The sequence below is a fragment of the Megalops cyprinoides genome, chromosome 1 (genome assembly GCF_013368585.1).
Source record: "Megalops cyprinoides isolate fMegCyp1 chromosome 1, fMegCyp1.pri, whole genome shotgun sequence".
NCBI classification, from domain to species: Eukaryota; Metazoa; Chordata; class Actinopteri; order Elopiformes; family Megalopidae; genus Megalops; species Megalops cyprinoides.
In genome coordinates, this window is record NC_050583.1 from 23,756,933 (window position 1) to 23,780,594 (window position 23,662).

The following is a 23,662-nucleotide window of genomic DNA, read 5'->3' on the forward strand; positions in this document are numbered from 1 at the left end:
TCACAAACACACCTCAGTGCTTCCTAATTTTGAAAGACAATGTGCGTTTGCTGGAAAGCAAGCACAATCTAATGATTAATGTTCTTCAGTACACGAAAATGTTTTGAAATGTAAAGATGGCTCTCCTTTTTTGTATTTTCTAGAACCCTAGGTCTCGCATGCAGATAAATTATAAAAATGATTTCTCTACACCGGTGTGTCTCTCTCAAGTTACCTATGCATGTTTTGGCAAAATATTGAATATTTGTGCAGCTGTATGATGGAGAACTGTTTGGAGTAATGAAAACCTACATTGCCTTTTCACTGACCTATCCGCTAACCATTGCCATAATTGAGCGCTTTTCTGTCTGTTTTCTGGGAAATGGCAGTATATGAAGTTATTTTTGTGTCTTTTTAATGCAAGCATAAAAGACAGTTTTGAGAGCAAACTTCTCGCACTGCAATCAAAAATGAAGTTTGTCTTTGCATCACAAAAAGTTTTGATTGCGAATCAGTCCTCTTTTGTTGCAAGTCAAAAAGTTTTGCTTATGGGTCAAAAAGTTTTGCTTGCAAGTTGAACTGGACGCAATGGGCGGGGTCTATCCTGATGGATGAGAGAAGAGTTTCTATTGGTGGGTTTGACTTGGATCGACAGCATGGCTACACCCATAGATATAGAAACATAGATACCTCATTGGCTGCTGCTGTATGTCGCCGCTATGCATCTGCGTGGTCGCCATATTGGAGCGGTCAAGATCCGCTAGTAAACAAATACAATGTGTATTGAGAGATGCAGACTTCTCTACAAAATCTACTGTAACTCGCTTAATACTGAACCTGTTTTCATGAAATCTGGTTTGTTATAAATGTGAGAAATTGAACATGATACTGGTTACTTACTGGAATTAAATTCAGTTACTGAGGGCGGGTCTAATCAATGTAGAAATCTACATTTTTGGAGAAACTCTCAAAAGCTTAAATTCTAAATATTTTACACTTGATGTTGCCTATTCATAGATTGGAGCCTGCTTGTCTCAGAGGAAGCTGTGGCTATTCAGAAGGTTAATGTTTTGGCATAGAGCTGATTAGATCCGCCTGTACCCGTATCTGTACCATGTACCTTTTTCTTACTTTCAAGTTGACAAACAAGTATTTAACTTGTAAACAAAAGTATAAAATCATTAAAACAAATATCAGACAGTATGCAAGCATGTAAGTATGCAAGGATACTTAAGGAATTAATCAAGCCTCAAGTCTTTATTAGTCTGTGCCAGGGTTTTGAGCTTGGGATTCATATTTATAAATTTTATTGCAACAGTGTTGTGTGACAGCTTTTACCATTTGTTTAGCAGCGTTTGTAGATTACGCTTGTAGCGGTAATGCGCTTTGTACATTTTAAGGTGCTTAGTAAAAAAAAAAAAAAAAAAACTCAAAAACTAGGGCATATTGTCTGACAAATATTTATCCCACTTGCATTCCTGATAGTTATACTTATGTGTTTTTTAACTGTGTTGTGTTCATGTGTGAAAAGTTTTGAGCTGCTGGATGCAGTGTGGTAGCAGTTAGCCTTCTGAAATCTGCTTATGTCAACATATAGTTGTATGTATTATGTCAAATGAGAATTGAACACTGAAATAGTATTATTAACAGGCTCTCTAATCATGGCATAAATTGGCAAGGAAATGAGGTTTCCAATGCGGAGGTGGGGGTTTATAAACAAGCACAGGTGGTGTTGTGTTGTGGGTGCTGGAATTGAGTTGTGGTTATGCACACTAGAGTTCCAGGCCCAGGGACTTACCCTTGTGAAAACATGTCGCCGTGAGCTTGTTTGGTCAGATTCAGAGAGTGTTCAACAGCACTGTTGACAGAGAACTGAGATTAGTGTAGTTGAATGGAGGACGGAAGTCGATTTGGCTTGACACAGTCGGAAGGCCATTCAAATCCTTTCTTGTGGAAACGTGCACGGTAATTATAATAGCAGTGCAAATGTCCCTTTCCAAAACCTTGTTGATCTTAACTGTCAAGATGAGTGCCTGTTATATTTTGTTGGAAATGGTCATGGTCACAGTGCAGTGTATACATTATTCCAGGCTGTCTCTGCTTGTCAGAATACACCAGTCAAACAAAAGGCTGAGATTTGTAAGAGGGATGTGATTTCAGTCAGCCACTACCCATTATATGTAGTGCTTTTTTCCTGCCACCATTTGGAAAACCAAGCCATTCATTCATTTGCAAACATCTCAGCTGATCCCTGCATTCCATTAAAGACTGAAGAGGTAGATTTTTTTGCATTCTTATGTTCCACTTGATTATAAAGACTGCAGCAAGCAGCACTCTATACATACAATGTAGAGATGCAGATAAAGTTGTCATGTGGATATACCCAAAATGAATGTGTGGAGTAACTGGGTGTGAACAAAACATTCTTCTCTTTTTGGGGGAAGCAGAGCCATCAGAGCAGAGCCAACCTTCCCCTGGTAACTCCCTCCATCAGCTATTTGTTTCTTTCATTTGTTCACTTATACCTATTTGTATTTTCTGCCCTTCAATCTGTTATAGGCACCCCCTGCACAAGATTATTTTGTAGATGTGACGTGGTGTTTTCGCGATTGTCATTGTTGCAGAGGAATTGGGATGGCTGACTCTTACAGTAAAGTGACAGGGATTAAATGTCCTGAAATGCCCCGCTTCCCCCTTGCAGGCCACATGTGAGAGGGGCTTTGCCGCCATGGAGGAGTCGCACCAGAAGGTGATCGATGAGCTGCAGCGAAAGCACCAGCGGGAACTGGAGAACCTGCAGGAGGAGAAGGAGAGGCTGCTGGCAGAGGAGACAGCTGCCACTATTGCTGGTAAGGGGGTAGAGCCAGCCCTTTGGGGTGTAGGTGGTCTACAAGTGCCAGTTTACACCTAAACAGTGGTGTTCAGATGCTGTGCTTCATCAGAGACTCTGACCAATTTTATATCCTTTGCCCACTGTTCTGGGTGCTCAGCAGTCAACTATGTTTTTTTCCCCCAGCCAATCAGTGTTATATAAAGCCTGGCCATGCCATATTGTTAAAGGTTATCATGCTCCTCTCTCATGTATTGGATCATACTGCCATTGAATCTGTTCATTCTGTGGATGAGAGAATACAATGCTATTCTGGTGTTGATGGTCTATTCAAAATTAATGTCATTTTGTGGTGCATTCTTCTATACAGCCATTGTCAGTGTCTGTACATGACCTGATCTTTCTGGTTTCTAGCTGTGAGTGAGATGGGGAGGGGAAAAAAAAATCTTCAGACTGGTTATTACAGTTAAGCTTCTAATGATAAACATCATGTTGGGATTACAGACACATGTAATTGCAATGCAAGATCTATGGTAGGTTTCTTAAGCGTGAAGAAAAAAATGTTCTTTTCAGTCTGTAGGACTTAAGTATACAGTAGAGGAATGTGCCTTTTGAAAGAGCAGTGATGGACAAAGAACACACAGGCGTGCCAGACCAGATGTCCTCCTCTCAACTAAGGCCCTTATGTTTTTGTTGCCTCAGCGATTGAGGCGATGAAAAACGCACACCGTACGGAGCTCGAGCGGGAGCTGGAGAAGGCCCGCAAAGCCAACAGCAACACAGAGAATGCCGACATCGAAGAAATCCGCAGGCAACACGAGTAAGTCGTTCCCCTTCCTCGTCGCTCCTGAGGCCTTTCTTTATTTTCCAGTGGCCTCTGTCGTCCTAAGAATGTCATCTAACAAGCAGAACTTCCCTAATCCGACCGAGAGGGGTCTTTACTTTCTCTGTGACATCTGGATTTCTGCTAAGCACAACACACCGAGGAGATTAGTAAAACAAATGGAATTTGTGTGGGGGAAAGAGTGCTTGTATCAGTGCAAAGTGGGAAGAACATGTAATGAGTTTTCATAGCATTTGATCATCCTTACTCCATCAGGTTGTAATACAGTTACTGATGCATTGCGTCTTTCTTCCAAATGGATCCTCGCACATGAGACACTGCTTTGTGTCGCGAGTGTAACTGCAGGTGTTAATGTAAGGCAGGTTTTTCTCAGCTATTTTAACAAATTAGCAGCGCTAAGAGAGTGCTTAGATCCGCTCTGGAATGCAGTGCAGACTGAATGGAGGGCTTTAAATGAATGGGTAAAGCTGTTGAGTGTGACTGGGCTTGGCTGCCAGTTATAGCCTGGCCAACGAAGTACAGTGGTGGTGAACTTGCTTGACCTGGAAGCACAAAGCTGTATGGTTTGAGAACAGTTTGCTTGGCCACATGTAATCTGCCCTCAAATGCCATCTTGGCTCTTGCTCTGTCTAGCCATTGCAGCTGAGCTTTTTACCTCAGGCTTAAAAAGAGAAATGGTGTGTAAATTAAAGTCAACCAACAACAAGTTGTAGCTTATAGTGTGCCCCCCCCGTTTTTCTTTGTGTGGCAGAGAGGAGCTGTGTTCTTTTCAGCGGGAGATTGAGGTGCTGTCGGAGCAGTATTCTCAGAAGTGCCTGGAAAATGCGCACCTGGCACAGGCACTGGAGGCTGAGAGACAGGCACTACGGCAGTGCCAGCGGGAGAACCAGGACCTCAACTCGCACAACCAGGTGAGCACCTCTTTGAGCTCTAACTAGGCCTTAAAGGGGGTAACGCTAAAGACTATCACTTACAGTAAAGGCACTGACATTGAGAACTAAAACACTGGTTGTACAAGTCCTGAGTTTGTTGGTGGGCTAGATGTTCACTTTCAGTGCAGGCTGAGCATGTGGCCTGGGTTTGAAACCGGCCTGTTTCCATGGAATCCTACACTGGTGGAACAAATTGGATTCTTTCTGCAGAGATAGGGGTGGGTTGGTCAGCCAGGGCTTCTTTGTATCACCACACTCGGGTGCCCTGCATTTTGTCAGACACCACCAAATTACTCAGGTGACAGCAGTGGAGGAGCACCTGTCCTCCAGTGAGCATCCACTCCATGGGAGTGCACTGTGTGACGTGTAGTGGGAAGAATACCCATTGGCTGCATGTGAGTGCATTGGAGATTAGCACTCTTCTAACTTCAGGTTGTTGTGGTGAGGTGATGTACAATAGCTGATTCCAAAACTAGGTCACATAAAAAATGGGGGGAAAAGCACCAACCAGAAAGTGAGGTATATTGAGGCAGTACCTCTAAGGGTCACTGTATGCCAAGGAGACCTGTGTTGACCTAATGAGATTAGTTGTGGGGAGTTACTTAGACTATGTATTTTAAGATAAAAGTGGCACGATAAACTGAACCAGGTAAAACCTGTTATGATTTAAAACCTCTGAAGTTCTGAATATGTCTTAATATGGGAAAACAGTGCACAGCAGGTGGCAGCATTGCACCATGCTTTGCATTTAAAATAGAGACGAGTGTTTACTTTGACAGGAGAATTATTTTTATGTTTTGTGTTCATATTGTGTCTATTCTTTCAAATACATCCTGTATGTGGTTTGGTGTCTGCAATGACTAGAATTCCTACTTCCCCAGGGGTATAAACGAACTGATTCCCTAATTTTTTTCTTCTCCCGCATGAACCCTCTGTGTTTACTGTCTCAAAGAGACCAATGTTTATTGTGTTCACAGGAGCTGAACAACCGCCTTGCTGCAGAGATCACCAAGCTGCGGTCGATGACGAGCGAGGATGGGGGTGACACCTGCACCCATATCCAGGGAAAGGAGCTGTACAAGCTGGAGGTTAGCTGTCTCTTCCCTCCTGCTTGTTTCTGTGATCGTTGGTCATTGTCGGCACACAGCCGTGTGTTGAGGTAATTGGTAGACTGGTGACTGCACCTCACCCTGTTCCTCTGTGCTCAGGTGATGTTGCGAGTGAAGGAGTCAGAAGTACAGTACCTGAAGCAGGAGATTAACTCCTTGAAGGATGAGCTCCAGGCAGCCCAAAGAGTGAGTACTGAGAGACGAAAGAACAGTGTCGTTATTTCCCAGAGGAAATATAAGTTGCCTGTTAACTGTTCCACTCACCCATTATTCTTCTGTGACTGAGTCAAGGTTTAATCAGGCATTTGGGCACAGAGTTGGATAGTAAGATATGATTATGACCTATTTGTGTCTTCCAGGACAAGAAATATGCGACAGACAAGTACAAGGACATCTACACAGAGCTGAGCATCGTGAGAGCCAAAGCGGAGCGGGATCTGGGACGGCTTCGGGAGCAGCTGCAGCTCGCCCACGAGGCACTGGGAGAGCCCTCCATGGAGGACGTGGAGCGCAGCGGCTATGGTATGAACGCACGCCTCTCCCTGCTTGTGCCCCGCCCAGGGCAGGAGGTCACCTCCGTTTGATCCGTCAGCTTTGATGGATGTCACACGCATAGAGCCTTCCTCGCATCACAGTTTGCAAGGAGTTTGCAGTTTACGGATCCTGAATGTGTTCTGATGGCTCTCATCTCCCGTCAGACATCATGAAGTCCAAAAGCAACCCAGACATCCTCAAGATGGCAGCCGCAGCAGCCAAACGTTCGGAGCGCACAATGAGGTCAAAGGTGAGCATCCAAAAGCACCAGTCCCCATACGACCTTAGCCCTCAAATGTTAAGCAAAGGCATGAAAATGTTCATTAATGGCAAATAAGACACCAGAAGCTAAGGCAGTGGTGTGCCACTGTTTTTGTAATATAAACAGTTCCATTAACAAGGCACTGGACTGATGTGTGCTTCCTACGGCTAAGGCATTTTTTATGCAAACTTGACAAATAGATAAGAGTTTGTTTAATGTAACAGCAGTGCTGCCTAGGCCTCACTCTTCCAACAGCATATTTGGGCAGAAGCTTCTACCTCCTGTAGAGTGCTGTCACGCTGCCACCTACAGGTCAATGGTACCATTCCACCTGCAGGTCTCATACACGTCACCTCATATTTACCTCCTGTTTTTAGTGCAGTGAGGTCACACTGCCAATATGCTTTGCTGCTTTGCTTTTAAATCCTCAAAGCCTGCAACTGCAACTCTATGAAAGTACAGACTGCAAGAGAAGTTTTAATAGGTTTATGGAGACTTCCTCTATTTATGAGCAGTATAGTTTTCATTAAGGTTATGTTTAATTTAGTGTACCTTCACACACAGAACGTATTTTTTCCGAGGATCTTGACATTGTTTTGTAACCAGCTGTTTCAGTGTGATAAGCATTGGCTTCAGTGTTGGTACTATGTGAATGTGGGTTGACATAAGCACCATCTGGTGCTCAGGTTTAGAAACTCGCCCAAGATGAGGATGTTGTGACGTCCATGAAGCCCTTGGGAGGTTTAGTGGGACATGATCTCCAATGTGGAGACATCTGTCACCACAGAGCACCTATGTCCTATGAATATAACTGTATGTGGACATTCAGTGCATGAATCCCGCATGCTCAGTTTTGAGGTTGAATATTGAATATAGAAATTGAGTGTAAAGGATACGCATCCTATTTACATCTGACAGGAAAAGGCGGGGGTTAGTGTGGAGAGGCATGTTGCTTTTTTCTGTCTAACACACCCTGGTGTGTTTCCTCCTTCTGTCCTCAGTCTGTGAATCGTGACATGCCCTGGGACAGCTAAGGCTGCCTGAAGACCTATTGACTCCTCCTTTAGGTAAATCCTATGGAAAAAGACCACTGCCTGTTGGAGAGACCCGTGCATCCATTTGCTTACTGAATGCTGTTCTTTTTATGAGGGCTGTGTTTGGAATGTCTCATCCACTTGAGTTTTCTCCATTTTCCTTTTGGTTTATCATTTGCATAAGGTAGCTGCCTGTATAAAAGAGTATAGGTTTTCAAACGGGCTGCCATGTCTGTGCAAAACTCACAGGTCCAATGCTTGCAGTCTTTCCTCAAGGTCACTCCAGTTTTTTATGTGTATCACTGAATGTAAATAAAAGCAGGTGCCATTCCTTTTCACACTCCTCTTAATTGAAGGTTATTGAAGGCTGTCACCACTTGTGGTCTGATGTTTCTTTCACAGAGGGTATTTTTGACACAGTGTTGGGCTTTCAGGTGTATTAATACAGAGCACATCCTCCCATCTGCCACAGTATCTGTACCATAAAGATGCACTGCATTCTCTTATGTCCAGTTTCATTGGATCTATGGTGTACATTTCTTCACTAACACAGATACAGCTCCTGTGAATACGTCACAACCAGGAAAACCACAGCTGAGGAGGATGTGACTTGTGTAGGCTAACATGCTTTATTGAAGTCACATGTGGTGCTGGTGTGGTTTTACGAGTGCCCTTGTACTTCATTTACGTTAGAGTCCTTTAATGACACCAACTCACACAACATTTAATGTTACGTGTGCAGAACGTTTTATGTGTTTAGTAAGTTTCCAGGAAAAACCAAAAGGTAAGGAGGAATAAAAGTGTGTCATGCACCACAAACCAGCAAGGTCAAGCTACTGTACAGTAGTTCTCGTATTCTTTGCCTGACATATCTGTCTCTGTCAAACAGGGTCAACCTCAGTGTAGAGTCACTGCCAGTAATACATGCAAGATTTTATTAAGCAATGTACTGTGTGAGTAACTGTGTGTGGAGGTTTCAGCATCTCTGGCTTTAAATGTGCATGCCTGTTTTCTGGCTGGTCTTAGTCTCTTAGGTTATGATTATAGAATTAACTATTGCGCAATGATAGCATACACATTCATCATAAACTTGGCATACGCTTGCTTTCTGAAAGAAGGTATGTGTCTAGACTTGAAATTACTAGGTGTATCATCATATTTATGAATGGTCTGAGCAAGACTCACATCCTGTCTTTGCAGCAGCAGTAATGGAGGAGCTGAAGACCTGTGTTTTATAAACACCACTTTTATACAAGAGGCAGGGCATGCACATTTTATGCTGTTCCCTATAATGGGCCATCCTGTGCATATCTGGGAAATGTGTTGATGCCAGACAGTTCTTAACTCTCTCATTAATTTGTTTATTTTTTTGATGGATGATCAAGTATGACAAAGCAAAAATGGTGATTTGTACCATATCACTAATATGACAACTATCACAATCTTGATAGCTGTGCAGAATGGATTCTCATGTTTCATTTTGGCTGACTCGTGTAATCAATTACATGAATTGCTTTGGTCCATATGCAATCATGTTTTGACTGGATGTTCAGACAGGAGGCATGAAGACAAAAAAACCTTTTCAATGAAACTGAATACTATTTAGTTTTTATAAAAGAATTTCCTTCAGCTTCTGGCACATTTGTGTCTCGGGGGCCAGTTAATGTAATGAATGCAGTGTGCTATGAAATTACAACTGGAGACCAATGAAAGTGCACCATGAGGTGATACAACAACTGTGAATCACAGAAGGTCTAATTCAGCCTTTGCTATAACCTGTACATCTTCAAGTATGTTACTATTTCTGAAATCACAGGAAAGGCATTTAGGCCGTCAAAGAATTTTTTTATGAATGCTGATGGTCTTTTGTATATTTTTGTCTCCCTCTTTAGAGTCTTAAGGAGGGCCTGACTGCTGAGCAAAGACTCCACTTGTTTGACAACAAGGAAATAAAGGAGTTTTAACACCGAAACATCAACCAGCCTTGCTGCATGTTTAGAGACACACTATATTTTAGCCCAGTAATTAATCACCTAGAGACACACTGGTCACATAAGTCTTATATTAAACATGGTATGGAGTTTGAATTTTATGTCTAGAGTCTGCATTTCATGCACTTCAGTTACTGTGACTTTTTTCATTGCCACGTCTTACTGTAAATATTCTATATTGTTTTTAATTAAGCATCTATAATGCATATTCTAAACACTACTGTGTAAGCTACTGTTTTAAACATGCTCTTAGTATGTGTGAATAGCCAAAGGAATAAGTCAGTTTGTAATGGCTAAACATGACAAAATACTGATGATTGAATATTACTTCATAGCCAGCAGTAGCAATGTTTTGCCTTCGGCCCAGTGTGTATAATGGTAGGTTTGGACTGTATGCACATTTTTAAAGTCTCTCTCCATGCCCCTTATCATTTCAGTGCAGATATTTGCTAGCTTTACAAACAGGCTTTCAAAATAAAACATTTGCGTGCATCATCTTACAAGTTTAACATATTAAGGTTGATCTTTGCTTGTTTGCCTGGGTAGTATTGGCTTGTACATATATGGTGTTTAACGTCTTAGTGGAGGTTCACAGAAAAAAATAAATAAAATTCAGAAATATAAGGACCCATGAAGGCAATGGCTGAATTCACATGGATTGAAATTGCTGGTATAATATATATAAAAATTTATATATATTTTTTCTTTCTGTAATCATAATGATTCGCTCAGCTGTATGGGAGTACATTTTTTAAGTTGGATGTTTGTAGTGTCCTTCGTTGGCAGTCCCTTTGTATTTATTTAAATGTTTTGGATTTTGTCTCACGTTCTCATTCTTCTGTACTCTGTCATTGTAAATATACAGCAAATGTACACCAACTGACTACAGGTTTATTAGCAATAAATATTTTTGCACCCTGATTTTCTCTTGTTGTGTTTGGACAGTTTCAGATTAGTATGCAGGTCTGGAAAACTACAAGCATAATGTCCAGAAGATTACTTGTTTTACTGCGTTGCACATTGTAAAACACAATCATGCTTGCAATTCCATGTCATGTATGTCATAATAGATCATGATGACAGGTGATGTGATCCCATTTAAAGGGGTTTCACTCCTCTTTTTTCTTCAAGGCATGCCTGTGATTACAAAAGTACCCCCCCCCCCCCCCCCCCCCCCAAAAAAAAAAAAAAAATTTATTATTATCATTATTATTATTATTATTATTATTTAAAAAATCATATCACCACCTCATATGCTTTTCAATGTAACTTTTTCATTCAATAGCCTCTGTTTGCAAAACACTAACACATTCACTTAAGCATAACATTACATAAACTCCAGAATATGAGGTCCAAAAATGAAAGGGTACAGTGAAAAATGTACATTTTGCTAAAATTTGGCAAACATTGTAAATTTAAGCAGTATGACTTAAAATTGACCTATTAAATATTAAGTCAATTTAAGTCATTGCTTAAATTTTATATTATTAAACATTAATATACATTTTAAACAATATGACTTGAAAATTCAGTTATGAACGAATATTTCATCGAAAACACTGACCGGTGTGCAATTGTCCCCAGAATTACAGGAACAAAAAATTAACCAAAAGGCATCTGTATGCTAAGCGTCAGCCCATCCAAACAGCGTGGACATCGGTGAATCTGAAAAGCCTCTAGTGAACTGACAATGGTCAGTAGGAGGTGTAAGGTGTGTTTTAAGTGAGGGCATCATACTGTGCAGAATTGTGATATTTAGTAAATTTCGTCTCCGTTTGGCAGAGCAAAGGGATTATTTTAGTAGGTTAATGTACGCGTATACAATAATTGTATTGCATTGCATTGCACCCTATAAACAACAGGGTGTGTTCTGCTTCAGACTTCAAACACCTAGTCGTTTAAACGCAATTTGCTAAAACGTAAATTTCTGAATTAAGAGCACCTCACCTCAAACTTCCCGAGTCCGTGCAAATGCGTCATCAAGAAGCCTCATGGGAATTGTATTTTTCTAGCATTGAAAACACTGGCCAGTGGGACATAGCTCTTGTAAGACAGCAACAATAAGAAACACAGTTTAGCCTGTTTCCCCTGCAGTACTGTTCTCCTCATGAAATCCGCCTATTGTGAAAACGATTACATAAGTCCATATGACATATTTTGATTCATGGAAATCGCAATTCAGGTTGTGTTCAGCCCCTATAGCTACAGCCTTTACGCATTTGATTCTTCGAACTCTTACGATCTATATTGCAGTCTGTGGGCTATATATTTGTTTTATTGCAATGTTACTTAAATGCGCATAACACTGATAAAAACCGATATCAAATTCTATTAGGATATGAATCTCAATTTAGTTTTCTCACAATAATCCCTCCCCTGTCTCCCATGATGCCTCACTGTGGCTACCAGCTGACTAGTGCTGTTCTTGAAGTGCGGCTCACGCTAGGATTGAAAAAGGGTGCGAAAAAGTGCGGCGTTTTCAATCCTTTACGTATTTTCTTTGTCTGAACTGAGATAAATGATACACACCTGGTAGTGGTGTCTAGGCTGTCAGGTGGAGAATGGATCTCTTACGAGATGTGGAGTGTTACTGATTCCTGGTTAATTTGTGCGTTTTAGAATCTCCCACCCTCCTCGTTTCGGTAAGTTTCTTGCTAGCTTAGTCAACACACACTGTACCGCTTCTTTTGTTTCAGCGACGAAGGGCCTAGCTAGTGTGGATCCGAGACCAAGGAAGCTAGCTAACTAGCTAGCTATATAGATTGTGAAGGATGATGGGGACCAGATAGGCTATTTAACCTGTCAGCTCACGCTTAGCACGCTAGTGTGAGGAGAGTTCCTCACGTTTGTCTTCACGCCGAGATTTGGGTTGTTTGAACGGTATGAAACGTATAGCTAGTTTGTGAGCCACATGACAATAATTAACGTTAGATATTTACTAACAAGAAACGATGTTGCTAATAAGTAGCGCAGTAGAGACAGTTGGTAGCGTTAGGTACCTTTCTAGCTAGGTCTCACTAACTGGCTAGGTACTTTGAAGGTCTTCGAACATGGAAGCTAGCTAGGTAATTGTAATCTGACTACTGTTAGCCAGCTCGCTGTCGTAGTGTATCAGATTTAGCTACGTTTGATGAAACGTCAGTTAGCTAACTAGCCTTACATATAATGTTCTATTTTCGTCAGATATGTTAATTTGTGACGTGTCAATGTAATATTAGCTAACAAGCTAGGCAGACAAATGATAGCTGTGTAGCTTGCCAAGTAGATAACTCACTGTAAGGGTTATTTACAGGATAGGACCATAGTAAAGTAACTGGCTAGCTCATTAGCCAGAGCAGCGTTATCTTGAGCTACCTAGCTAGTCACTGTACGCAGTGGTGTTCAAATTGACAGTGACGTTCACTGTGTTCTTTACTTTTTAGTTCTGTTGGCTGGGCTAGATTTATATTTCACTTAAATGATCACAGAAGAAACCTTATTGTCCCGTGAGGTTGCCAGGTCATCCATGCTGTTTGCAGTAGCTATGTAGCTAGTTAGCTACTGATTAGATGGAGCCGCATCGAACTCTTACCCAGCTTTCTTTTTGAATACGTTTTGGATAGGGTTATCTGGTATGTTTAACTAACTTTCTAAGCAATCTCTGTTACACAAAGTGACTTTTCGTAAGAATTGTGTTTTATTTCAAAGTATAAATATCTTAATTAGTACTTGTATTAATGACCCAAGCCTCTGATGACATCAAGTGGATCATTCTGCGTATGCCCTGTGCTCTCATTTACAATAATTTTTAATTAGTCTTGTGTGATTTCATGGGACCTAACAGCACAGATTTTAAAGAAGGATTCTGGTCAGAATGGTTTAAACCATCTCTGCATGTGCTTGTGTTTTTATAGTTGAAATGGAGCCTCCACCTCCCAGCCAGTCAGGTGGTGTACATCCTCAAGACCTCTCCCCCTGCAGCCTCACCACTGTGTTCGACTTGAGCAGGAAAGGCGAAGAAAGTCTGCTGAAAGCTAACTCCATGGATGCCCTGCATGTGGTCAAGGCATCCAGCTGGTACAACATTAATCCTGTGAGCAACAAGGGAATAGTTTTCTCAGAGAATGATTCTGACCATGCTCCCCAGCCTAGTGAGCAAATCCAGCCGGATGATGCCTTCTCCAACACAACTGTCACACTCTCCTATGTGAGCAGGTCTCATGTCCTTTCCTCCCATGACTCCCTCTCGCAGCTGCACCCACTCTGCGGTGTCCCGTCCATCAGCAGAAAACTCTCGCGGCACACTCCCTCCTGTGAAGCAGACACAATGTTAAATGAGGCTGGCAGAGGGGGGCTTTGCATGGGCCTTGACCAGGGCCTCTTGCATAACACTGCTAGGTCTGTTGGATTGGCATCAGAGTCCGACCTGTGTGAGACTGAATCACAGGCTCAGTTATTAGAGAGTGCAACAGTAGCCCACTTTATGCAGCAAGTTCCTGAGGTGAATGGGAAGCATGATGCCGATCCTTGGGGTATGGACAAACCTGAGCCACAACTTGGAGGCAGCCCCACAGAGTGCGTGCCATCTCAGGAAAGGGATGGAGATGGTTGTGTTCGAAATGGTACAGGCAGTGGCCTGTGGAATCTTGGATCACATGAGGAAAAATCCTCTGAGAACCTGATTGCAGGTACAGAGGGGGACCAGAAAAAGAGTGATTCTGAAGTGCTTTTAATGATTTCCAGAACTGACGATCCAGTCTATTTACAAGACAACAGAGGTTCTAGGAACTTTCTGTGTAGTTCTTTAAATGGAGAATATGTTAGTCCTTTAGAGGATCCACTGTCCCCCTCTACTACCTCAGTGGATGAGATGGAAGATGTTTTCATTTTGCCTCAGACATTAAGCTCTCCCAGTGGAGAGAATTCTTTCTGTGATGAAGTAGCTGACACCACAGGGGAGAAGCTGGTGGAGGAGGACCCTAGTGCTGCTGTCCCTTTGCCAGAGTCTACTGTTGCATGTGCAGGAGGGTCATATTCTCTGCAGAACAACTGTAGTAGTACAGATGTCTCAGAAATGCCCATCAGTACAAATGGAATACACACACTGCCAGCAGCTGCACTGGAACTGTGCACGGCACCATCAGAGCCAAGTGACGGTCCATCAAAAAGCAAGGGAAGGATGTCTGGTGTCCAGAAAAAGTCAAGGGTGCATGATCCCCTTCTAAATGGAAATGCACTGGTGAATGACAGGACCTTTGAAAGGAAAAAACTTCCACCTCGTTCCAGGAGGGGAATGAGATTAGAGGCCATTGTTCAGAATATCACCCCTTCGAGGTTTAAAGTGACAAGTAATACCCATTCCACAAAAAAACACTATGCTCCTAAAACACAAACCAATGAAACTCATCCTGCAAGTTTAGACCACAGTATGTTGCATTCTGGGGACAACCAAGGCATCCAAAGGGAAGCAGTTTCAGAAAAGGAGCCAACTTTTAAGGCAGTATGCTTACAGGAAGACGCAGATGACATTCACAAGGACCATCACACCAGCAAGTCTACCTCAGATTCTGAACACACAATCATTTCCAAATCTCAACACTGCAGCACATCTCCAAAACCATCTGGGTCACCAGATGCTTATGTAAAGGAAACAGGAAAAGGACAATCCTTCAGTTCACCAACTAAGTGCTCTCTAAGGCAGGAGAAACTGAGGACACCACCTATGCCAAAAGCATGCAACAAAAGCCCTGCTAAGCATCTGAGGGCTTCACCTGGCAGCAAAACCACACCCCCTGCCAAGAAAGCCCATACTCCGAAAAGAAAGCGAAAGAAACGCAAATCTGGGCAATCCTGCATGTTTTCTCCAAAGGAGCCAGAGATCAAATTGAAATATGTGAACTATAAGGAAGAGAAAAGGGATATTAAAGCAGACACCTTCTCACCTTTCATACGCCTTGAGGTCAATGAGTACTCTACCTGCACCGTCATCAACTATCCTGAGGAGGAGAATGCACGACTCAAGAAAGGACAGCAGCAGGTATGCCCTGGCTTTATTTCCGGCGCGGTTCCCACGACCTCTTGTGTGCAGCTGGGCCGCCTCAGCTCTGAAAGCAAGCGACAGAGCTCTCTGGTCTGCTGCGTGTGCGGCAGGTCGGCCAACGCCTTGGATCTGGGGGACCTTCACGGACCTTACTATCCTGAGGGCTTCAAGCCTGCCCTCAAGCCCCACAGCAACCTGCAGGGCCTGAAGGGAGAGGACGACAGTGACTCTGACTCGTCCTACAGTGAGCAAGGCAGGAAGCGCACCCGGGCTGCTGGTAGCTGGCCCCAAAGACCGTGTCACAGGGTGAAGCGGGAGGCTGTTCTGGGGCCTTGCCACAGATGGGCCAGTGACAGTGACAGCTCCCAGAGCCATTTAGCCAAGAAGCCCCGGGCAGACTTTGTGGCAGATGACTGGTACAGCCCCCCTGTGGTGCCCCTAGACACCAGCGAGTACTGGGTTCACGAGGACTGTTGCATATGGTCGGCAGGTGTCTTTCTGGTGAAAGGAAAGCTCTATGGGCTGGAAGAAGCTGTAAGGCAGGCAAAGGAGACGGTAAGATTTCAGCTTGAGGCACTACTGTGTTTTATATGCAGCTACACATTTAGCCAGTTGTTTCTTTATGCTGTAATTCTATAAAGGCTCTCTCACTTAATACAGGATATTATAAGATATATAAACATTAGTTTTACAGTTTGAATTTAATAAATTTAAATTTAATTTTTTTTATTCTTGTGGACCTTGTATGTTTTTCAGATGCAGTAATGATTTTCCATGTAATGTTTTGTACTGGGTTTACCAGTTGCTGCAGTATAATTATTTTAATGATTTGCTGCAATATTTCATGAAAGCTGATTACCTCTGCAGAGCTCTGTTGCTCAAACCAGTGAATGTGCTGTCCAATTCTTAATACGTTTTATATATTTTCAGTCTTGTTCCACATGCCAGAGAGTCGGTGCCACACTGGGATGCTTTTTCAAAGGATGCCCAAATAAATATCACTACACTTGTGCAAAACAGTCAGGTGAGTGGCACCATCCAAACCATTAATTTGTGTTTATAGATGGGCCTACTTGACCCTTCCTGGTCTGCTCTGTTGGACAAAGTATAGGAGAGACATTGACAAGGTGGATACTTTGTATGTATTTAAATGGTGAGACAGGGGTTATTAACACCTGCTTGCCCCTTCATGCGACAGCCTGTCAACAGCTGCCGCACTCACTGGCTCTGCATGGCAAACATGTTCAAGCTTGAGACTGGCAGCATGCAGAGAGACAAGAATGCACTGATATGATTTTAACAGCAGACTGTTTGTATTACCAGAACTGGGAGTTTGAAAGAAGCAGACTTACAAGTTGCTTTATGTGTTGTGGATCACAGTATTAAGTCTTGCGCCATACCTGATCAGGAGCTTGTTTCTGAAGAATATTTCTGCCATGGGCATGGCGCTCAGTCTGTTTGCTCAGTGTATAACCAGTATGTGAGATGTCCTGAGCTCCAGTGCTTTTTGTTCCTGTCTGCTCTTTGTTCCTGCATGTGGGAAATCTGACTTCCCATGCCTGCTGTTGATGGCAATCTGTGCAGAAACTGTGCTGCCATTTGGTGCAGTTTTATTGATTCATGCTTTTATCTTTGCAGACTGTGTACTCAATGAGGACAACTTCTCCATGAAATGTACAAAGCACAAGGTAGAAATGCAGTCTTATTTGCAATGCTACCTATATGCCAGTTTAAGATTATACACGCATTAGAAATAATGTTAACCCTTATCTGTCTGTTTTTTTTTTATATCATAAATTTGCAGAACGTTCTTTTGCAAATGACTTGCATGTAAATAATTATGTGCATAACAAACATACAGCACCAAAAGTGTAGTATAGTCCAGTCATGATCATGATACATTTGGATACCTATATGTTGCATTGTACTTTCCTGGAAATTCAGAAAATCGCAAAAGGAGTGTGGGGAAAAACTAGAGTAAGAGTGTAACAAATCACAATGTAAAATGTAGAATAATGTTCAGTAAATTGGGACCAGTTAATTAAGATGCATTAATTATATTTAAACACCCAAGTAGTGACTCTGCCAGGAAAATGTTTCCTGTAGGTCTGCTGTAGGACAACAGAATATAGAGTGCACACGTCTGTTGGTAGGTCATTCATTCCAGCACTTGGGAGATTTTAACCAGAAAAGGACACAGATTTGTTGTGTGCAGCTCCTCTGGTGCCGGTGTTGTTCCTCCTTGTCCACACATACGTACTCTAGTCGCAGTAAGCCAACACTTTGAATTTTATTGACGATACTATTAGAAGTATGGCAACCATCAGCCTTTGTATTTAATCTGTTTTGCTGATTGTTATTACATGTTACATGTAGCGCTTGAGGTCTGGACTGCTTGACATCCTTACATACAGTTTCTTTTGTGGGGGCCCCTCTTTACAAGTCATTGACAGATTATTTCCATTTGGAAAAAAAAATTACTACAATTAAAATAGGCAGTTATTTGTAGTGGAATATGTTCATTTCCTTTTTGTTGCTTATCCCCCTGTGTTTGCAACTTCTATTTTTATTGTTTTGTTCCATTTATGTCTGCTCTCTTCCTCTGACTGAAATGTGTGGTGACTACATTTGGTTCAGTAGCCTTGACCAGAAGGTGGAACACAGGGTAGTTCTGCTGCCATAGTTGCAGGTATAGAATCAGGCTTGAAACAGGCTTGGTAACTTTCAAGATATTCGTTTGTACTCTTGCAGCCAAGTGTAGCTAGCTCTCAAGACTTACATGAAAGTCATGCTAGTACAGAGTCATAGCTGAGTACATTTAGGATGTGTACGTGGCTAAATAAGATGACTTGCTACAGTCATGTTGTACAAATATATATATACGTATAGTTTGTAGGCATTAACTGAGATAATAGTGGTTTGCATTTCAGTGGGTGGCGTGCATTTAAATTTGGCACTGAGAGAGGATGTACTGTCATAGACTTTGAAGAGAACATGAAAAAGGGTGGAAAAAGGGAGAGGCTGCCTCCCTTACTGCTTGCAGGAACATTAGCTGGGACTTGACTTTCAGCCTAATAATTGCTCATGTTATTTTGTCAACAGAACAATCTTTCCTTTCTACTTCTCCACAGCTGTAAATCGATCAGCTCCATTAGGTCCTGGGCTGTTGAGCATAGATTGCTTACATTTCTCTTCTGATTGGTTCTTGTGAGAAGGTCAGGGTTTTTCTGTCCCATGAGAGAGGATTTTTGAAGTCTTTTCAAGTCCAACAAATAATATAATTAAGATTGCTAACATTGCTTCTTCTACCCATTGATTGTGCAACCCTTGAGATGAATCTTATTCTCCATATATGAATGTAGATAACAGACCCAGGGCTTTGCTGTGCACCATCAGTACCTTGTGTTGGCATTGGGCTTTTTACTGACAAATAAATTAGATGGGGGCCCTGATCTCTGTGTGACCTGGGTTGCTTTGTAGTGCAGTCACTTCTGAATATGTCATTTGTCCATATAAGCTTTTTTTTTTTTTTTTTACTTGTTTTACTCAATGCAAGACCCAAAATATCAGTGAATACACTGGCTATGCAAAGTTTAGTTCTAACCTCAGTAATAAAGAGTCATTTCACAACAGGAGAAGCACATTCCACCATTACAGTGGATTTTGACATGTAGCCAAGTATTTTGTAATCCAGAGAGAGGCATTTAAAGATCTGTTGGGTTCTGAAGATAAAGCTCTATTGGCAACTCTACCACCATGCTGAATCTTACGCTTACCATTTTTTCATGTCTTTGTTTGAAAGGTAATTTAACCAATGTAGATCTGTCTACTGGTGTTCATAGGCAATGCAGGCTGTTGATTTCTAATTATATAAACAAATTTCTGTGGCATCACCTAATGTTAGTATTTTTTTCATGTATTTTTTTCTGCAGAATAAATCATTCAGAGGTTCTTCTGTGAACAGACAGGATGACAGGTGACAGGAGAGGAGATGCTGTGGAAGGTTTGTAGTTTTCAGCTAGGCCTATTGCATGCATGTCATTGTCTTATGAATACAGAGATAAAGGTTCAGTTGCGTTTGTTTTTATAACTGTGTAAAACACATTAATATGAGGGATGCACTGATTTATCGGCTGTACATCGGTATTGGCTGACCGGTATTGACTGCCATGGGCCTATCGGCAAATAAGATGGCATTCACCGATGGCCGTGGGCGATGTTTATCTGTTGTGTCGCATCAATTTTGCGCTGGCTAAATGCTGTGTGGGTTATTGCAGTCTGACTCAGATGGTGACCATTTTGCTTTTACGTCACGCTCAGGGTGGGAGCAGGGTAACTCTTCAATCAGCATCTATGGCAAAGTGGATGAAAAGTTTGACACGTGTCTGTATCTACCTTTTGAAGAAATAAAACAAAAAATGCCCAGATGGGTCAGCAAAGATCCCTAAAAGAATTCAAGAGATAAAGATGCTGGATTTAAAGTTATATCCGCTAATGAATGAATGACCTGGCGCACTTAACGCTAGCTAGTCAGCTAACTAACGTTAAGTTGCTAGCTAGCTAGCAAACAGTACTTAAGATCAGAAGTCAATACCTTGGTTTGCCATACAAATGTTAAAATTAACTATTTGTTCATAAGAGACATGATGAAGCTGTATTAGTTTGATAGCTAGCAAACTGCATGAAAGCCAGATTAGCTAGCTAGGTAGCTACTTGCACATTCAGCTGAAAAGTACAAATAGCACCTTACAAAGACAAATCTAGCTAGCTAGCTACAATAAAAACCACGTAGTAAGCTAGATAGCTTGCTAGGTAATTTGGCTTTCACGCACTTTGCTCAACTGTCATATTACTAAGAGCCAGCTAGCTGTCAAACTAACAAAGCCTCATATATTAAAGGTTGTTTCATAAATTTGTATGATTGAATTTGTGCTCATTCAAAGATAGTGTGATGAAGGGCTGAAAGACTTTTTAAAGTTTTTTTTTTTTTTTTTTTTTTTTATAAAAAATTTTTCTTTTTTTTCCTGGCAAAAGGGGGAATAAATAACAACAAAAACAAAATAAACAAACAAAAAAAATCTGCATCAGCTATCGGCCAAATTGTTATTTTAAACGTCGGTATCGGCAGCAGCCCAGAATTTCACAATCGGTGCATCCCTAATTAATATATTAGAACCTCCTAAGAATCTATGTGGCACATTGTCTAATACAGTTTGTAGATACAGTGCAGTGATTTTTTTTTTTTTTTACTTATGTTATGAGGTGAAATCATCTCACCTTTCTGATTTCCCCCAATGTAGAGAAAGCTCTAAACCCACATTAATAATAACCTAATATCATTCCACATGTAAAGAAAGAGCACTTGAGGGGGAGGTTCTGTTTAGTTTGTCATTACTATTAGCCATGCAGGTGTTGATTAGGCAGCAGTGTGCTGTAGTGGTAAGGTGCAGGGTTTGCAACCAAAATGTTGCATGTTCCAAAATGGTGCATGTTTCACATTGGGGCACTGCTGTTGTATCCTTGGGCAAGGTACTTAACCCACAATCGTCTGACCAAATATCCTACTGTATAAATGGATAAAATTGTACCCTATGTGAGTCCCTCTGGATAATAGTATCTGCCAAGTAACAATAATAAACAGATTGACAGAGGATAGTTAGATTGTTATTTTCAAATGAGCATACTTGTGATGACAAGAAACCATCCACTTTACCAAAATAATAAAATGGGTTGGTCTATGACAGACAACCTTTATGCCTGGAAGGGTTGATTTATTGAATAGATTGCCACTTATAATGAAAGTAATTGTTTTTAAAACACAGATTCCCTCTGAATGTGATTTTTTTTTTTTGACTGCATTTTGACTTGATGATATTTGTAATTTGATTCCATCTACATTTGTCCACTGATTACATTGAAAATAATTCAGAAAGTAAGACTTAAGTCTTCATTACTTGTAGAAAAGTAGAAGGACATCAATTAGGTGATTTATTTTAAAAATTGTAGATGTATTGTAAAATCTGTCTGTAAGCATCTCCAAACACTAGCATCATTAACAAGCTTGTGCCTTCCCCTACCAGATGAGCTCCACTTCAGTCTGCAGAAGGATTCCTTTCCAGTGAGTCCTGCAACCTTCATGATTTTGGAAGAATGTCCTTTGGTTTGGCAGCAAGGTTCAGCTGAATGCAAACACCCACAAACCTTAATTCAGATTTGTTTATTTTATCTACTGTTTGTGTACTGCTTTCATAACTAGTTGCTCCAGTAGAGCAGGGTATGGATTTTTCACATCTCTCTATAGACCTCAATGAATTGTCTGCCCACTTAGGTCGTTCAGATGTTTGGATGAGGCCACTGCTGCCTGTAGCAGAGGTTGAAATAAATCAGGATCTCGTTGCAGCCACCCCAGAATTGCAAATAAGGATTGTAGACTCAGCCCCAAATTAATGAACGTGGTTGACCTTAAGAAAAGGCTAAAGCAAATGCCATTTTACATCAACGATGTGTGGTGAGTTGAAGCTGAAATGGTTTCAAAAGGCTTCCTGTTAAATTTAGATGGCCAAGTTTGTATCTCACTTGGACAAATGATATTTTTGTACAGTTACGAACGTTTTTCAGCCATGGGCTTATTTATATTTTACCTTTGATCCTCTCTTGATTTGCAGTTGATACATTGAGGTGTGTATATATACATATTTATACATTTATATATATATACGTATTTGTGTGAACATTTATTTAAAAAGATTGGTGATCATAATGCTGCAGAAGGCTAAAACTTTCAAAGAAAAAATACGATTGGGCTCTTCATTGTCATTTTGAGTCTGCCCGTTTTCATCCAGCTGTGTTCTACAGCTCTACTAGTGCAGGAACTGCTGGTTTAAATACTAGTTCTGTGGAACGCTTTGATTGATGTTTATATATTCACCTCATGAATGTACTTCCTGTCCTTACAAAAAATGTTTTAGTTACTTTTATGGAGGGAGGGGTACCTGAAAGCACTTTGAAGAGGCACTTAAAACCTTAAGTTATTTAATTCCCTGCACAGGCAGAAAATAAGATCCCAAAATGAATTATTCTATTGCCAATGATATTCAGACTGAATTGCATTTACACAATAAACCGCTTATGTCCTTACTTCCTCTGACGTAGACTTTTTTTCTTTTTTACAATTGGGAACAGCAGTTAAGATTAGATGCAGCATACCTTTCCAGATAACATTACCTTTTCATCTTCCACCAGAAATTATTTGAAAATGCACCATATTTATATATTAATATAAAATTAAGGAGTCCACCAGTCTCTGGTTGTGTCTAATGTGTGGCGTTGATACTAAAAAAGGCTCACCATCAATCGGTGCCCAAAACAACTTTAATATAAGTGTTGTAGAGCTTTCTGTCTTTACCATGTATGGAATTGCTCTTCATGAATTGGAGGTTTTAATTCTTAATGTGGTAACAGTTTCAATAGTTCAAACAGAAACTGAACGAAAGTTGAGTTAATTACTTTGGAAAATCAAAACCTTTTGCCTAAGGTAAATTTTCTTTTTTGTGGGAGATCAAAAACTTTGGCTTCTGGTATCTTGCGTACCAAGTAGATTAAGCTTCACTCCTGCTTCAAATATTTTTCAAAATTGCTTGAGACAACTGGTTTTGTGTAGAAGACATGGCTGTTCATATTCTCAGAGTTTTAACAATCTGCCTTTTACTCATGTTCATTGGAGTAGTTTCATTGTGTTTGAGTATTTTGGTCATTTTGCTTATCTTGACAACATATTAGTTCATGAAATTGTAGTGGTAGGTTGTGTGCTCATACAAACTTACCCATATACCATGGCACATGTTGCAGTGAATATGCCACCTTTAACATTTCAATGGGTGCCCAGATTGGCACTCTAGGAAAACCATTTGTCACAACATTTATAATGGTACTATAAAATTACACATGGATTAATTCAACCCCAGTGCCATGGCACAAGCTGATGCAGTAAGTTAAAGAAAACTTAATTATCATTCTGTGTAACATAACTCCCCTACAGCCCTAATAAAAAGATGATCAGTCATGTAATTCTAACACACTCGCACACACATTTGTGTGTGCATGCGTATCTCTGTGTGCAGTTTTTTGC

The 23,662-nt window shown here is 41.0% G+C and overlaps 3 protein-coding genes across 8 annotated transcripts in view; all 3 read left to right on the plus strand.

Annotated features, from left to right (window-relative positions):
• The window catches only part of LOC118793255 (myosin phosphatase Rho interacting protein), a 50,734-nt gene extending 40,306 nt beyond the window's left edge, over positions 1-10,428 (plus strand). For 2 of the 6 annotated variants that reach the window (XM_036551362.1, XM_036551386.1), the window contains 8 exons: positions 2,681-2,828; positions 3,512-3,629; positions 4,405-4,564; positions 5,563-5,673; positions 5,794-5,880; positions 6,054-6,216; positions 6,393-6,478; positions 9,417-10,428. In XM_036551362.1, coding sequence (XP_036407255.1) covers positions 2,681-2,828; positions 3,512-3,629; positions 4,405-4,564; positions 5,563-5,673; positions 5,794-5,880; positions 6,054-6,216; positions 6,393-6,478; positions 9,417-9,488 — 945 coding nt within the window. In that variant the 3' untranslated portion in view covers positions 9,489-10,428. The other 4 variants (XM_036551345.1, XM_036551353.1, XM_036551369.1 and 1 more) reach the window with 3 other exon arrangements.
• A 1,535-nt stretch (positions 10,429-11,963) lies between these two features.
• Positions 11,964-14,302, plus strand: LOC118777902. Its single transcript, XM_036529188.1, has 3 exons — positions 11,964-12,157; positions 13,409-14,182; positions 14,238-14,302. The coding sequence occupies exons 2-3, from the start codon at positions 13,414-13,416 to the stop codon at positions 14,300-14,302; spliced, it is 834 nt and encodes a 277-aa protein (XP_036385081.1). The 5' UTR covers positions 11,964-12,157; positions 13,409-13,413.
• LOC118787244 (transcription factor 20-like) lies at positions 14,244-22,102 on the plus strand. The gene is made up of 5 exons (XM_036542740.1): positions 14,244-16,089; positions 16,465-16,558; positions 17,173-17,222; positions 19,467-19,537; positions 21,615-22,102. The coding sequence occupies exons 1-4, from the start codon at positions 14,365-14,367 to the stop codon at positions 19,512-19,514; spliced, it is 1,917 nt and encodes a 638-aa protein (XP_036398633.1). The 5' UTR covers positions 14,244-14,364; the 3' UTR covers positions 19,515-19,537; positions 21,615-22,102.
• Positions 22,103-23,662: the final 1,560 nt, after the last annotated feature.

What these genes read in the sequence shown, in the direction of transcription:
- LOC118777902 (XM_036529188.1), top strand. Translation starts at nt 13,414, where the DNA reads ATGGAGCCTCCACCTCCCAGCCAGTCAGGTGGTGTACATCCTCAAGAC. An exon ending in CTCTGAGAACCTGATTGCAG is followed by an intron (nt 14,183 to 14,237) that starts GTACAGAGGGGG and finishes AATGATTTCCAG; the next exon opens with AACTGACGATCCAGTCTATT.
- LOC118787244 (XM_036542740.1), top strand. Translation starts at nt 14,365, where the DNA reads ATGGAAGATGTTTTCATTTTGCCTCAGACATTAAGCTCTCCCAGTGGA. An exon ending in CACTTGTGCAAAACAGTCAG is followed by an intron (nt 16,559 to 17,172) that starts GTGAGTGGCACC and finishes TTATCTTTGCAG; the next exon opens with ACTGTGTACTCAATGAGGAC. An exon ending in TGAAATGTACAAAGCACAAG is followed by an intron (nt 17,223 to 19,466) that starts GTAGAAATGCAG and finishes TTTTTTCTGCAG; the next exon opens with AATAAATCATTCAGAGGTTC.